The following is a 13,524-nucleotide window of genomic DNA, read 5'->3' as shown; positions in this document are numbered from 1 at the left end:
TTTAACAGTTAATAACCAGTCTCGATTTTCTGTTGTCGTGTATTGTCCAAGCCTAATAATCAATTCATCCAGAATATCTGGATCCTCAATAGTTCTTGAATTGCTTTTCACTTTGACTGTATTCTGAACATTTATATCTAGTAACGAGTTATCAATTCTACCTGACTCTTCTAGGCCTGACTTAAGCTCAGTTTTAGTGCCCACTTCGTACAATGGAGGCATTTTTAAGGGTAGTGTGGTTGAAGAAACAGATAAGAAAGAGGCAGAAAAACCGCTGGCACCAAATATCCAGCACAAGTCTAAACCCAAACGTTTATAAATTTTTTTGTTGGAAGGTACTTATCTTTTTTTTAATATGTAGACTGTTCCCTTGTGTTGGTAATCCAAACTCGTTCCGGTTGAAGAAACTCTCTGTTGTGTTGAGTTAAGAAAGCTGTACACCAGTACACTCCGTCATGAGTAACCAATATACTGTCTTCCTGTCCTCGACCCGCGCTCCACCAGATGTGAGGGTGGGGGTTTTAAGTGAGACCGGAACGAATGAATCCAACAACACGCAGTTCAAGTTCAACTATAATTGTTCTTTATTAAAATGATATATATGTTCAAGTTTCTACCTAACTGATCTACACTGTACTATTTACTACTACTACTGACTGTTCATACCACATGCTACCTACTACTACGACCAATCCTAACACTAACTGTTCTCTACATTCTACAATCTCACACCTTCTACCTCGCTAGCTAATCATGAACTCCTAACTGTCTACATTCCTCGGCCGTCTCTGACCGCTACCTATCAACTCCTGGCCCATCGCTCTACTGACCCACGCCTCAGTGGTCAGCTGACCGTCCCATGTGACCGGTCAGCCCTGTGCGCCCATTGGCCTCTATCTGACCAACCAACTAGGCCTATAGATAGTCTGTTTCTGCTAACCTATATCTGCTAACATGTCTGACGTAATCTTGCGTCATCACAGTAGTGATGGTTTTATCTGTGCTGTGTAAGCATTTTTTCAACAGCCCATAATCTAATGAGTAACAATGGCTAACTAGTAACTATTAAACTATGTTATTCTATTTACATTAAGTAACAAGCCTTTGTAACATCTTCTTATCCACTTTAATTTATATAATTTTGGAAGTTTTGTTTTAAATTGGTATATATTGTGAAGATGCTAAATAAACTGTTTTTTTTTAAAACAATGATAAAGTAATCATAAGTGCCATATTTAAAAAATAATGTTAATGTCATTTTTAGGTCAAGTCTATTACTATACAATAATATATGTAGTTACATCTACACCTAAATCTTTAATGTTAATTGTACAAGTTATTGCATTTGATTTTACCAAATGTGGACATTGTGGAAATGTGTTTTAATCAAATAAAACTGAAAGTATTTATTATATCTACATAGTTATAGAAAAACAACTTACAGCTGACTGGGTGCTTTATTATTATATAAAATATACAGATAACTATATTTAAAAATGTAATAGTTTTTAATTAGTAATACATCAGTATTAATTAAATATAAAGTTTGAGCAAGAGATATATATTTTTAAATATAATAATATGCTGTTATAATTAATCTTAATGATCTGATACTAAATGATTTATATTTTTGTGCAATGATTACTCTGAATTTCTGCAGAACTTTGCATAGAATAGCATAAAAAAATATCATATTTTACATATTGTGTTCAATATTAAAATACACAGTTTTTCTACTTTGTAATCACTGGTTTTTTAAACTGTTGTTATTATTTATTACATTTCTTATTTTTTAAAACCAGTGAAAAAATGTAAATGCTTTACTACAAATCATTTTGATGTGATATGTTGATGGCTGTGATTCTTAAATACTCTTTCAAACTGCTCTATTTATTGTTTATATGCATTTAACAATGATTTAATTTGTTTTATAAATATCTTTAAATATATTTACCATAAAAATAATTTTTACTAAGCTAATGCATTTTCTTGTTGCTCGTGATATTACTCGTGAAATAAGCATTGTTAATTCAAAATCAGTGAGAAGAAAGCGTTTAATGCAATGCATCAGTGACAAAAAAATTGTTAGTGATTTTTATGATTCGATAGTTGACCTATAAGACTGTCCTGTTTAAGCAGACATAGGTCAAATCGAACACCGAAAAACGCTACGTTTTTTTTATATTCTCATAACAAGCAATAGTTGTTTGTGGTTTTTTTTTTTTTTTTTTATTTTGTTTTTTTTATTTATTTGGAAGATTTGTGTTATTAAAGACTTATTGTTCTAAAAAAATTTACTTCATACTTCATTATTGTTTTTATTATTATGCTAATCAATTACAGATTTTCACATTGTTTAAAAAAAATATTGGAGAACATTACATTTAATTATATTAATTTTATAAATATTTGAAAATTTTTATTTCTTTTGGTTTTTGATTTTGTTATTAAAAGAATATTAAATGATCTTATATGGTTACTTTGTTACCAAATAATTATTTTAATTTTTGCTTTAAAACATTGATTCTGTAATTATTGAACATACATTACCAATGCCCTTTACCCCTTTCAACCAATGATCTCCAGAATCATCTGCCCAGTGCCAATCCATTTTCTCAATGTGACTCCCTGTGTAGCCCATCTTTGTAGCGTCAGTCTCAAAGCTGCATCGCCAGGTGTTTCTTGACTCAATGCCTGCCTGGTGCTACATCTACACGATTTGCCTATTCAACCACATCTTTTTTTTTATCTCCTCAATGATCGAAAATGCAAAACATTTAAATGTTCAAAAAATTAAAACATGTCCGTTAATACACATTTCAACGGACTAGAACAGGGGTCGGCAACCTGCTGCTCTTTGATGTCAAATGCGGCTCTCCAACTCCTTGCACAAATATTAGTATTATATTAATTCATTTTCGAAACTCATAACAAATATTATACTCTAAAAAAACTTTATACAGGATAAAAAAAACACATTAGAGAACAGTGAGAATATATGAGGTAGAAAGTATATGGACAGCTGACACCCGTGTGGACAACAGGCCCAGTCCCACGGCCGTGCTGAGGACAGCACGGTGCTAACACTTCCATGCTTTTAAATAATAAATCAAATGTATTTACCTAATCCTAATCTAATACCATAATAGTAAGATAATAGTAAAATAATAACGTGGCTCTTTATAGACTGGAAAATTTTGTAAATTGTAACTTTTGGCTCTTCCGCCTCAAAAGGTTGCCGACCCCTGGACTAGAAAGAACACTAGTCTGTAGTCTGTCTAGACAGAACGCAGTGGCGGAATTAAAGTAGGAGAGCAGCAGTGTTTCTTCCAGACTTTTTCTCGGGGGAGGGGGGTGGCGGACACTGGTAAAAGCATACATATATAAATTAAACATGAAATAAGTGTACCTTTTTTCTGATTATTTTTTTTATAATGTTTGTGGAAGTTTCTTTCTATGTCACTGCCCTTTACTGTTGTCAGCAATAGTTTTTGAAAATAATACAGAGCAACTAATTGTGTTGTATCGACTTCCATGACGCTTCTTAATTTGGCGGGCCTAAAATCCACGCGAAAAATAATTCGTTTTAAGTACTTAACCCGAAATGTTAATGTTTAAAAACAAAGTTATTATTTGAAAATTTGATAAATAGTTATTTTAAATCGAGTGTTACCTCAATATTTGAATTTAACTGCAACCCGAGAGTCTCGAGTTCGGGCCCCTGGCTAGAGTCCTAGCACGTCCCAAAGTCCATTCAACTTTTATAAAATGTATACAATTGTATATTGTTTGGAAATTGGCTAAGCTCCTCTGATAACGCAAAAAGTGCACGCGCGAAAAATTAAGCCCCGCCACTTTTTGACAGCTCCAATGTACTGCACGCACTTAACCGTGACCTATTTTTTATGTCAAGAAATTTGAATATTTAAATGCACGTCATAAAAATAACACTTTATCTCCTCTCTTTTAAAATTTTGCAGAAATAAATTATTAAATAAGTCATTAAATTAAATAGCTGAGATGCATGATCAGTTGCAACTTTTTAAAGGGGTATTTCTTCTCAATGAACTGTGAAATCCGCTGATCTCAAATTTCACTCTTCTCAAGGTAAAAATCGCTCGCTCGACTACTTTTATCTCAACAATCTCGTATGACGGGTGCACTCGCATCTCCCCACTGAAATTTATTATCTTTGTTTACTGTGAGTTCTGACGCTGAGTTTGAGAACATATAAATAATCCTCATCGTCGTTCTGATCAAATGCTAATCTCAATATCCCTTCATATGCCAAGGGCACAGAAACAAGTGAACGTTACTTCACTTGACCGTCAGGTTCGAAAGATTACTTTACTTGTGGGGGATGGGGGCGCAAATGGGGTAAGGGTCGTCTTAGGGGGAGGGGGGTCCGTAATTTTGTGACGTGTGTGATGAGGGGGAGGGGGAGGGTGTTCAGATGGTGTGACGTCACACTTTTGCATTATAAAAAAAGCAATTTTAGAAAAGAAGTTTTAGCCGTTATTTCGCGTTTTAGAAAACGGTTTTAGTACAGTGATAAGAATTGATTAAAATACTCAATGTTGACAAAGTTCAGACAAGATTTTGGAAAAATCGATGTTTTAAAGAAAAATTCATCAGCAATTTGGGGGGGGGGGTGTAGGCTGAGGTATGACGTCATTTTAGGGGGGGGGGGGGCTGGCTTTGTATCTTTGTATGACAATGTGTGACGGAGGGGAGGGGGGATGTAAAAATCGTCCAAAAAAGCGTGACGTCATTTATCAATGACCCCGTAGAAAAAAAACAAAAAGCTCATTTTAAGCAGCGGTTTTGAAATATAAACAGTCAAAGTTTAAGAAATTAAACAGCAACATGCATGTACATACTGCAGTCAGTCGGCCTTATATACAGTTGCTCGGCCGGAAGTGAAACCCGGCAGCTGTTGTCCTGACAGACAGACAGACAGACAGACAGAAAGACAGACAGACAAACAGACAGACAGACGGACGGACGGACGGACGGACAGACGGACAGACAGACAGATAGATAGATATAATATGCAAATTGATAAATCGCCCCTGGCGCCAAGAGGAGTTGTTATGCCTCTGAGTCAACTGCCAGTTCATATCGGGAAAATTACATTTTACTTTAGAAAGAAAAATGTCATCTAGTATCTAGATCAGGGGTCTCCAAACTTTTCAGTCCGAGGGCCGCTTTAACTATCGAATTTCAGTTCGGGGGCCAGTTTCTTCCAGGCATGTCTTTGATTTTTCTGGGCAAAGTTCCTCAGCCATCACCAACAAAATATTTTTCATTGAGCAAAAAGATTTCCGCGGGCCAGATGAGAGGACTTCGCGAACCGTATCTGGCCCGCGGGCCGTAGTTTGGAGACCCCTGATCTAGATCTATTTATACTATTTTCCTGAAAATTGTAAGTAACAGGATAGGAAACCACCTAAGAGCCCTTTATGTTGTTACACGGTATATTTTTTTTCTTGTATGCCTAATGAATAATGATTAAAGTTTTTAGCTACGAAATGATACACTACTAATAAGTAGACCCACCAAAAAGTCAGTGAAAAAAGGTAGATATTATTAATTACTCTTTTATCAATAACCAAGTCTTGACTGTGATTATAGATCTAGAATCTAAATATATAAATAAAGGAAAAAGATGAGAGGTGTCAAATATAATCATGGCCAGAGCCGGCGTTAGGGGTACGCGGGGCCTATGGCCAACCATCCGCGCGGGGCCTTATATTTTTTTCATTGGTGTATAATTAAATAAAACATCTACAGTGAGGCGGTTTTTTTTCCTTCTCAACGCGAATTAATATTTATAACGATATATATGGTATTTTTAAGCTGCTTATCAATGTCGTATTAACATTAAGACACTGATTAACAAATAATTTGTTTACTTAGAAGTGCTTTTGAAACGTTGCTTGTTTCTGTTAAGGCTTTTTGTTTGAAAAGTAAAAAATAAAACAGATATAAGTTTGAGACACGCATTAAAGAGGCGATGAACGTCAGCTTCAAACCTGATTTTTTTACATTAATGTTTATTTATGAAAATCTTACCAGTACGTTCACAAACGAAGATCTACTTTTCTTGCCTTTCGTGAGGAAAATTCCATGATTATATCATCATAGTCCAAACTGGAGGCTATGTCTTTTTCTATTGACAGAATCGACAGGCCGCAGAGCCTGTCTTGGGACATCGTTGATCTCAAATAGTTCTTGATCAACTTCAGTTTGGAGAAACTTCTTTCGGCGCTTGCTACTGTGACTGGAACTGTTAGCAAGATTCTGTAGGCGATCGGCGTGTTGGGAAAGAAATCCCGAATACTCCAAATGTACTGAAGGCACTGTTTGGCTGACTTAATACCTTCGGGCACTTTGAAGCAACGTTAAATCTGTCCACAGTGGCACGTGATAGAATCGATATTTTCGCAATTTATCGAGTGTTAACAGGGGCATTCAAAGTCTGTGGATGCCGGGGAAAATAGCAAAACATTGATAGATTTCGGAATAAGCTCAAATCGTGAAAAACACTGTTTACAGCTATAGATATCCAAATGAAATGACTCTCAAATGTAATGACGGACGCTCAGTAAGGTGGAACACTGGGGGGGGTGACTGTTGGTGGGGTGAGGTGAAGCCCGTGAAGGATAACTGTACATTTAAATCTATGGGATGCCAAACCCTAAAAAAAATCAGTTCGGGTACTACGTTACTGGATCTCTGACCGCAGCCATTCAAGAGAAGGTGCGTTTTTATCGAGCGTCCACGTATTACATTACAGATTAAGACTGCGTTATCACAAGAGAAGGTCCGTGTTTAAAATTAGAAAGTGAACCATGTGACAGCCAGCTTCATGTTATTTATGACTTTCTCGATGGCATGCTCGGACTGCCGGTAATTTAGACGTTTTAGAAATCAGGAGAACTTTACCATAAAACAGTCTCGGCCCGATGTATCAAACAGTATAGACTTTATAATTTGTTTAGTGTGCCTACACTATTTTAAAACAAGAATCACTATGGCCTTAACTATTATACTGAATATCCCTATACAGAGGCGTAGCGAGGGGGGGGGGGGGGCGGGGGAGGGTGCGGATCGCACAGGGTGACACCATTTAGGGGGGTGACACCAAGGCAAAAAATAGCAAAATATATAGAGAAGAGGGGGGTGCAAATCGAAAGTTTGAGGTGGGGGGGGGTGCAAATCGAAAATTTGAAAAAATTTTCCCAGTAAGGGTCGCTGCGCCTCTGGGGGGGGGGGGGGTGACACCTTTAAGTGCCGCACCGGGTGACACCCGACCTCGCTACGCCACTGTCCCTACAATTAATTAAAATAAACATGTGCTTAATCACTTTACGAATCCCGTTAAAGTTTACCAAAATGAAAATGGACATAATTACTGTATAAACGCCCTTCAAAAATATAAAAATAAATACAAGTATAATGTATTTAAAGATGACCTGACAATATATAAAATAAATATGAACATAATTACTGTATGGATGCCTATCAAACGTATCGTGGTGAATATGCATAATTACTCAAAAGATGCCCATACAGTGTATAAATTATGATTTTAGGGATATATACTCTGGATTTCCGGGGCATGTCCCCATCCGCTCTCCCCCCCCCCCCCCCCCCTCCTCCTCTGCAAGCCATCATCAGGTCACTGACTGTTTACTACAGGCACCCCCGCCTGCTCACTAAAAAAACGTCTTCAACGGTCCGCATACAATAGGGTATCTCTTTACCTCCCATGTCAGGTCGGGGGCTAATTCGCGACCGCCATCTCCAGTCACCTCAGGACAATTGCGAGTCGACCGTGCCAGACAAATGTCTTCGTATCGAATAACAGTCTGTACCAGTCCATGTAGAGGATAACTCACTAACATCAGCCGTGGCCTCAGTTTTAACATCCAACAATTTCGGCCATTTAGTTGGGTTTTTTTTTTAAATTTAATTCAGCAAAGATTATTTAAGTTTACAAACTAATTCAGGCAACAATGGCGGTGCTGAAGCGCGGGGCCCCTTCAAGCGCGGGGCCTGGGGCGACCGCCCCGTTTGCCACCCCCTAACGCCGGCTCTGATCATGGCCGAGAGTGCCGTTTACTGATATTTTTTCAAATACAGTTTTTTTTTTAAAGTTTTAATATATCTAGATCTAGATGTCTATATTTTAATAACCAATGTGGACAATTATGAGGATGACCTTTAAAATGATAAATTATTATCCTATTTCATGACATCATTTTGGAACTTGGATTTGTGTTATATTCTAGAATATAATTGACATCCGTGGCGTAGCCAGGAGTTGGTCATGGGAGGGGTTCAAATATTTTTCCATATGTATAAAATCATATATATATATATATAAAATCATATATATATATATATATATATATATATATATATATATATATATATATATATATATATATATATATATATAAGGGTGTGAGTCCATGGGAAGTGTTATAACCCCCCCTAACCCCCCCTTGCCTACGCCACTGGTTGACATTAAACATGATCTAAATCTTTTACTGATTAAAATCTATAGATCTAGATCTAGTAATAGTTGTCTTTGTGTGTGTGTGTGTTACTTCAATTAATGTAAGAAATAATTGAATTATTTCTTACAATATTATTTGTCTCACATATTTGTTATAGCAGTAGTAAAAATCAATATGTAAACATTTAAAGAAGAGCTCTTGAGTGGAAGAGATAATACTGCCAGCGTAAATCACACTGTACAGTAGGCCTAACTGTATGAAAATAGTTTTGACTATGATGTATACCATACAACTTATAGGTTTCTTAAAATTTAAAATTCAGCAAAACAAACAAAAATTACAAATGGCCCAACATTATATATAATATTAATATATAATTTTATACATTCTTAATTTCTTCCTCTATGACTACTCTATATTGTATATTTCCTATGTACTATAAATATAAATTAATATATGTAATATGTAGATCTAATGATTTATTATTTTCTTTTTTTCAGACAGACTTGAAAGAATAAAGATAAACAGTTTCTATGAGAACTAAAACTTTCCATCCTTTAATTAAATTAAATAAATAAAAACCTACTTGTTCAGGAAAAAAAATGTATGCTTCCCACCATAATTTGATTATTTATATCAGTGTCTTGCTGGTGCTATTACTTATTTATTTTAAATGCTTGTTTATGGATACAAAGTCAAGTTTCACAGCACAACTGTTAAATATTTTTTGCCTAATTTATTATCCATCAAAGAGAAGGAAGAGTGACTGTGATCTTGAAAAGTTATTTAGCTACTTATTAAAATCACCGTATTTGCCTTTGCCAAAAATAGTATTACAGACTTTTCCAGCCTTTAACCATATCGACCAAAGAATCAGAAGCTACGGAAGACTTTCAAACCACAACTTCAGTATTCCATTTCATATTTTAGCTGAGGCTGGGTTTTACTACAGGGTGGAAGATCATACAGTAAAGTGCTTTTCTTGTGGCAGAATTCACCAAGTAGAAGATTTCCTTGCTCATACCACACCATCTAGTCCTGAGTTTCACAACAGTGAGTGTGTTGTTACAAGAACTGCATCAAATGGAGAAATTGTACAGGCAACCAACAATGCTACCCCATACAACCGAGGTAATGGCACTTTGAATGATGTATCTTGTAAAAGGCTTATTTGTAGTTTTTATTTTTAAAAATTCTATTAAGATATTAATAAGTTAATTTTTGTAGTATTTGTGGCACTTTGCCTTATCTTGAATTTTTTTTTTTTACTATAAAATCTCATCAAAACCTATTTATAGATCATCATAACTTTGACCAACAACTGACAGTATAAAGCTAGATGCTGTGAAAATTGTATTGTCCTGGTTCAATGTTTATGCTTGCATTTGTTCCTAATAATACTCATTTAATTATGATGACCATTGAACTTTTAAAGTGTTACAGATTCTTGTAGGTCTACTAAATCAATTTGAATAATTCTGCAAAATCTCAATTAAGCTCTTCTTTAAGACATTAAGTATCTACTTTTTTAAATTTTACATAAGTTTCTAATTTACATTTTTACTCATTTATTAGCTTCAATTGAATCAAGAACAATCAACATAGCTTATATAAGAAGACTTATGACATTCCGAAACATGAAACGTATTGCAGACCCTAGATTTGATGCCCATGTACTAGCATATTTTGGATATAGACTTTTTAGTAAGTCTAATTTTTATATAAACATGGTTAATCTATTTTTTTTTAGCAAAGGAGCCTCCATTATTTTTTAGTTCTACTCTATCAGGATTTAGAAAGGCTTGATTTTTTAATTCAATTTGTTGGTAAATTTAAACTAAAAGAGCAAATTAGCTTTCAAAAGTAGTTTTAAGACACTTAATTCATGTTTTATTTTAATTGTTCTATTATTGATTCTGACAATGATGTAAGGTTAATATAACTTTAGTCATTTTGTTTTTGTTGTCTATAATTTATTATACTGTGCTTATTTATATTTATATTTTTGTGTCAGTTACACCTTCGGAGCAGTTTTTGATTTGCAGATGTCGTATTAGGTTGGTCATTTCTACCAACACATTTGAAACACACTTTGAATTAAGCCCACAGTGCTGCCATCATGATGAAAGTGATCCCTCTATGACTAATCATCAGCTCCAAGGTAGGTATACATTTTGCTTAGTGACATTAATTTTTTGCTTAGTATTCTTAGTATGTATTAAATCACAACCTTCTTTGTTTGCAGACAACTTTCTTATTTAAGATAACTCTGAAGACAATTTAATACGATTTACTCTTTTTTTGTTATTTTTTTTCTGCATGAATATTGTAAAGCAAACTTTTAACAGCTTTCAGTTATTTGATAAGTTTCAAGTATTTTTTAAATATATCCTATTACAAATTTATTTAAAAATAAATCATTCTCTTATGCATTATTGAAAATAATTATAATTTTATTATCACCTATAACCTCATATAAGATACTTCATCATGGGCTTATTAAAAATGTATTTTGAATTTACTAAACTCAAATAAGCAATTAATTTGGAACTTAAATTGTGATGGAATTCTATAAACATTTTATTGAAAAAAATATTAAGTAAATAATATTTATATTAAAATCTGAACTATTTTAAAAGGATGATGTAAAAAAATAGCAAACAGTATAATAATTGTTTATCAGCCTAGAAAACAAAATGTCCACATTGTTTTGAGCCTTAATGAAATGAATATAGTACATTTTAATAACTTTTAACTATTTAATATTCTAAGTTCTACTGGACATAACTAAACAGTTAGTCATCAGCAATATATACATGAATATTAAAATTTAAACTTAGGTTTTCATAGCTAAGAATCAGTGATGAGTCATTAGCCAATCAACTTAAATAAAATTCCAGATATCCATGAAATTTCTCAATCAGCAAGTAGGCATACAGGTTCAGAGTTGCCTTCACCTGATAGAACAGCTACACAAATAACACAACAAGCTGAAAGCAATCCTGATTTTTTGCCTCACCATTCTGAAAATGCTCATTTAACAAATCTTGTTGAAAGATTCTCTGATGGGCAACTTACTACAATGCAGTTGGCTGAAAGAGGCTTTTTTTATTCAAGTAAATCTCTCTAGCACATTTTATAATAAATTTTGAAAAAAAATGCTATTTTAAAAATAAATTTACATTGTTAGTTGGTTTCTATTTAGTGTTTATGTAAACTTGCAGACACTTTTCTTATGTTGAATTGTATCAAAAATGTATTATAGTTTTAACTGATGTTTAGTTTACTGTGGAATAAATGCTAAATCTATGCCATTAATGCCAGGACAAAATAATAAATTCTCATACACAGTGGTTAGCTCCTTCCAGCTTGGTAACCAAAATTTATTGACTGCTATAGATGTTTAAAATTATGTCGTGAACACACATCAGTGAGAACAATAATGTCTAATTAATCTAAGAAAATGTGGTGTATTGAGCCAGTTAACTTTTTAAATATTTTAGGTACAAATGACAGAGTCTGTTGTTACTTGGAATCCTCGCTGTCCATTAGGTCTTCTACAAATGAGCAAGGTATTATGTTAAATTATGCTTGTTTTCCTATAGAATTAAAAAATAGCTGTTAATTATAAGTTTTATGTTAACAAATTTGTTTCCAATAGTTTTGTTGTTTTTGTTTATCTGAAAATATCACAATGTTCAAGGAAATTCTATGTTTTGATATTCATGTTTTGATATAGTAAGTAAAGTTCCCTTTTCAAACCTATCAGTCTATGGAGCAAGTGAAGTAGAGTTTACTTGTTTCTGTGACCTTGGCATATGAAGAGATAGTGTGGTCAGCACTATACCCAGCCGCCTTTACTTTCCCTAACGTGAGTTAGGTACCCATCAGAGTTGGGTGGACTCAGGGACGGGCTACTGACTTGAACCCGGATTCGAAGTCAAAACTTACGGGTTAGCAGTCCAGCTCTCTACCGCTAGACGACTCCATCCCACATTCATATACTAATTGCAATAAAAATCTCAAATATAGCTACTTTCATTTTGAGTTAAAGATTTTTTCCCACTTAAACTCTTACATTGATGTTGTTTTTAATCTGTTGGTTTTGTTACTATTTTTTTTTTTTAAATGAAACTTCAAAGAAAAATATTTTTAAATATTTTATTATTCTTTCTCAGGAACGAAACAACTCAAGCCAGCTATCAGCTTCTAATTGTAAGTTTACTTGTTATTTCTAAAGAAAAAAATATTATATACATATATTTCCCATATACTTAAGTAAACACACACATTTATTAATGTTTGTGTAGTTAGTTAAGATAACTTAGTAAATAACTTTGCTGATGTAAAAAGCTATAACAAACTCTGGCGAACCCCATGATTAGTCAGGGAAAGGGTATACATAGACATAATGCATATAATTTTGTTGTTATTCTATATAAAGTGAATTCAGTAGGCCTACTGTAATTAAATATCATAATGCTATTTTTTACTAGACAATTTGTTAATTCTTCCATCAATGCACTTATGCAATAAACTATTTACAGGCTAAAATGTATTAATGCAATTTATTTCTTTAGCTGCAGTTAATTCAACAGCCTTGAACCCAAGTTCATCCTCAGCTTTAGTTCCATCATTTACTCCACAAACAAGACAATCTTCAGGTTTAGAAGATTGCACAGTTTTAGAGCCTTTACAGCAAGCAGCTTTAGCTGCTTCAGTGGCATCAGCTCAGTCCACAACTGACCAGAAAGAAGCAACAGTACCAGTTTCAAATACCAGCCAAATCAGAAATCAAAGCAGAGACCCAACATCTCCAGCACTAGATGTAATGATGGATCCCATACATAAAGAATACATACCACTATCAAAAAGACTAGATTCTTTCTCAGCTTGGCCTAGAAAGCATCTTTTGAGAGACCCAAATTTGGCAGAAGGTGGATTCAATTATGCTGGTAAGCTGTTATCTCTAATACTCAAGTATTTTAAAAAACTA

General features: G+C 34.1%; 1 protein-coding gene across 3 annotated transcripts in view; it reads left to right on the top strand.

The window, feature by feature from the left end:
• Positions 1-13,524, top strand: part of LOC131943883 (putative inhibitor of apoptosis) — a 31,218-nt gene that overhangs the window by 13,313 nt on the left and 4,381 nt on the right. Inside the window, exons 1-3 of one of the 3 annotated variants that reach the window (XM_059304189.1) lie at positions 12,064-12,100; positions 12,707-12,743; positions 13,109-13,483. The exons of the other annotated variants lie outside the window; for them this stretch is intronic. Of the exons in view, the coding sequence (XP_059160172.1) occupies positions 12,092-12,100; positions 12,707-12,743; positions 13,109-13,483 (421 nt within the window). The 5' untranslated portion in view covers positions 12,064-12,091. Of the gene's footprint in view, positions 1-12,063; positions 12,101-12,706; positions 12,744-13,108; positions 13,484-13,524 lie in introns of those variants that run through there. 3 annotated transcript variants of the gene reach the window in all.

The sequence above is a fragment of the Physella acuta genome, unplaced genomic scaffold (assembly GCF_028476545.2).
Source record: "Physella acuta isolate Inbredline_101_S28 unplaced genomic scaffold, ASM2847654v3 ptg000472l, whole genome shotgun sequence".
Classification (NCBI taxonomy): domain Eukaryota; kingdom Metazoa; phylum Mollusca; class Gastropoda; family Physidae; genus Physella; species Physella acuta.
The sequence above is the reverse complement of the archived record's forward strand: the minus strand, read 5'-3'. Positions and strand labels throughout refer to the sequence as shown.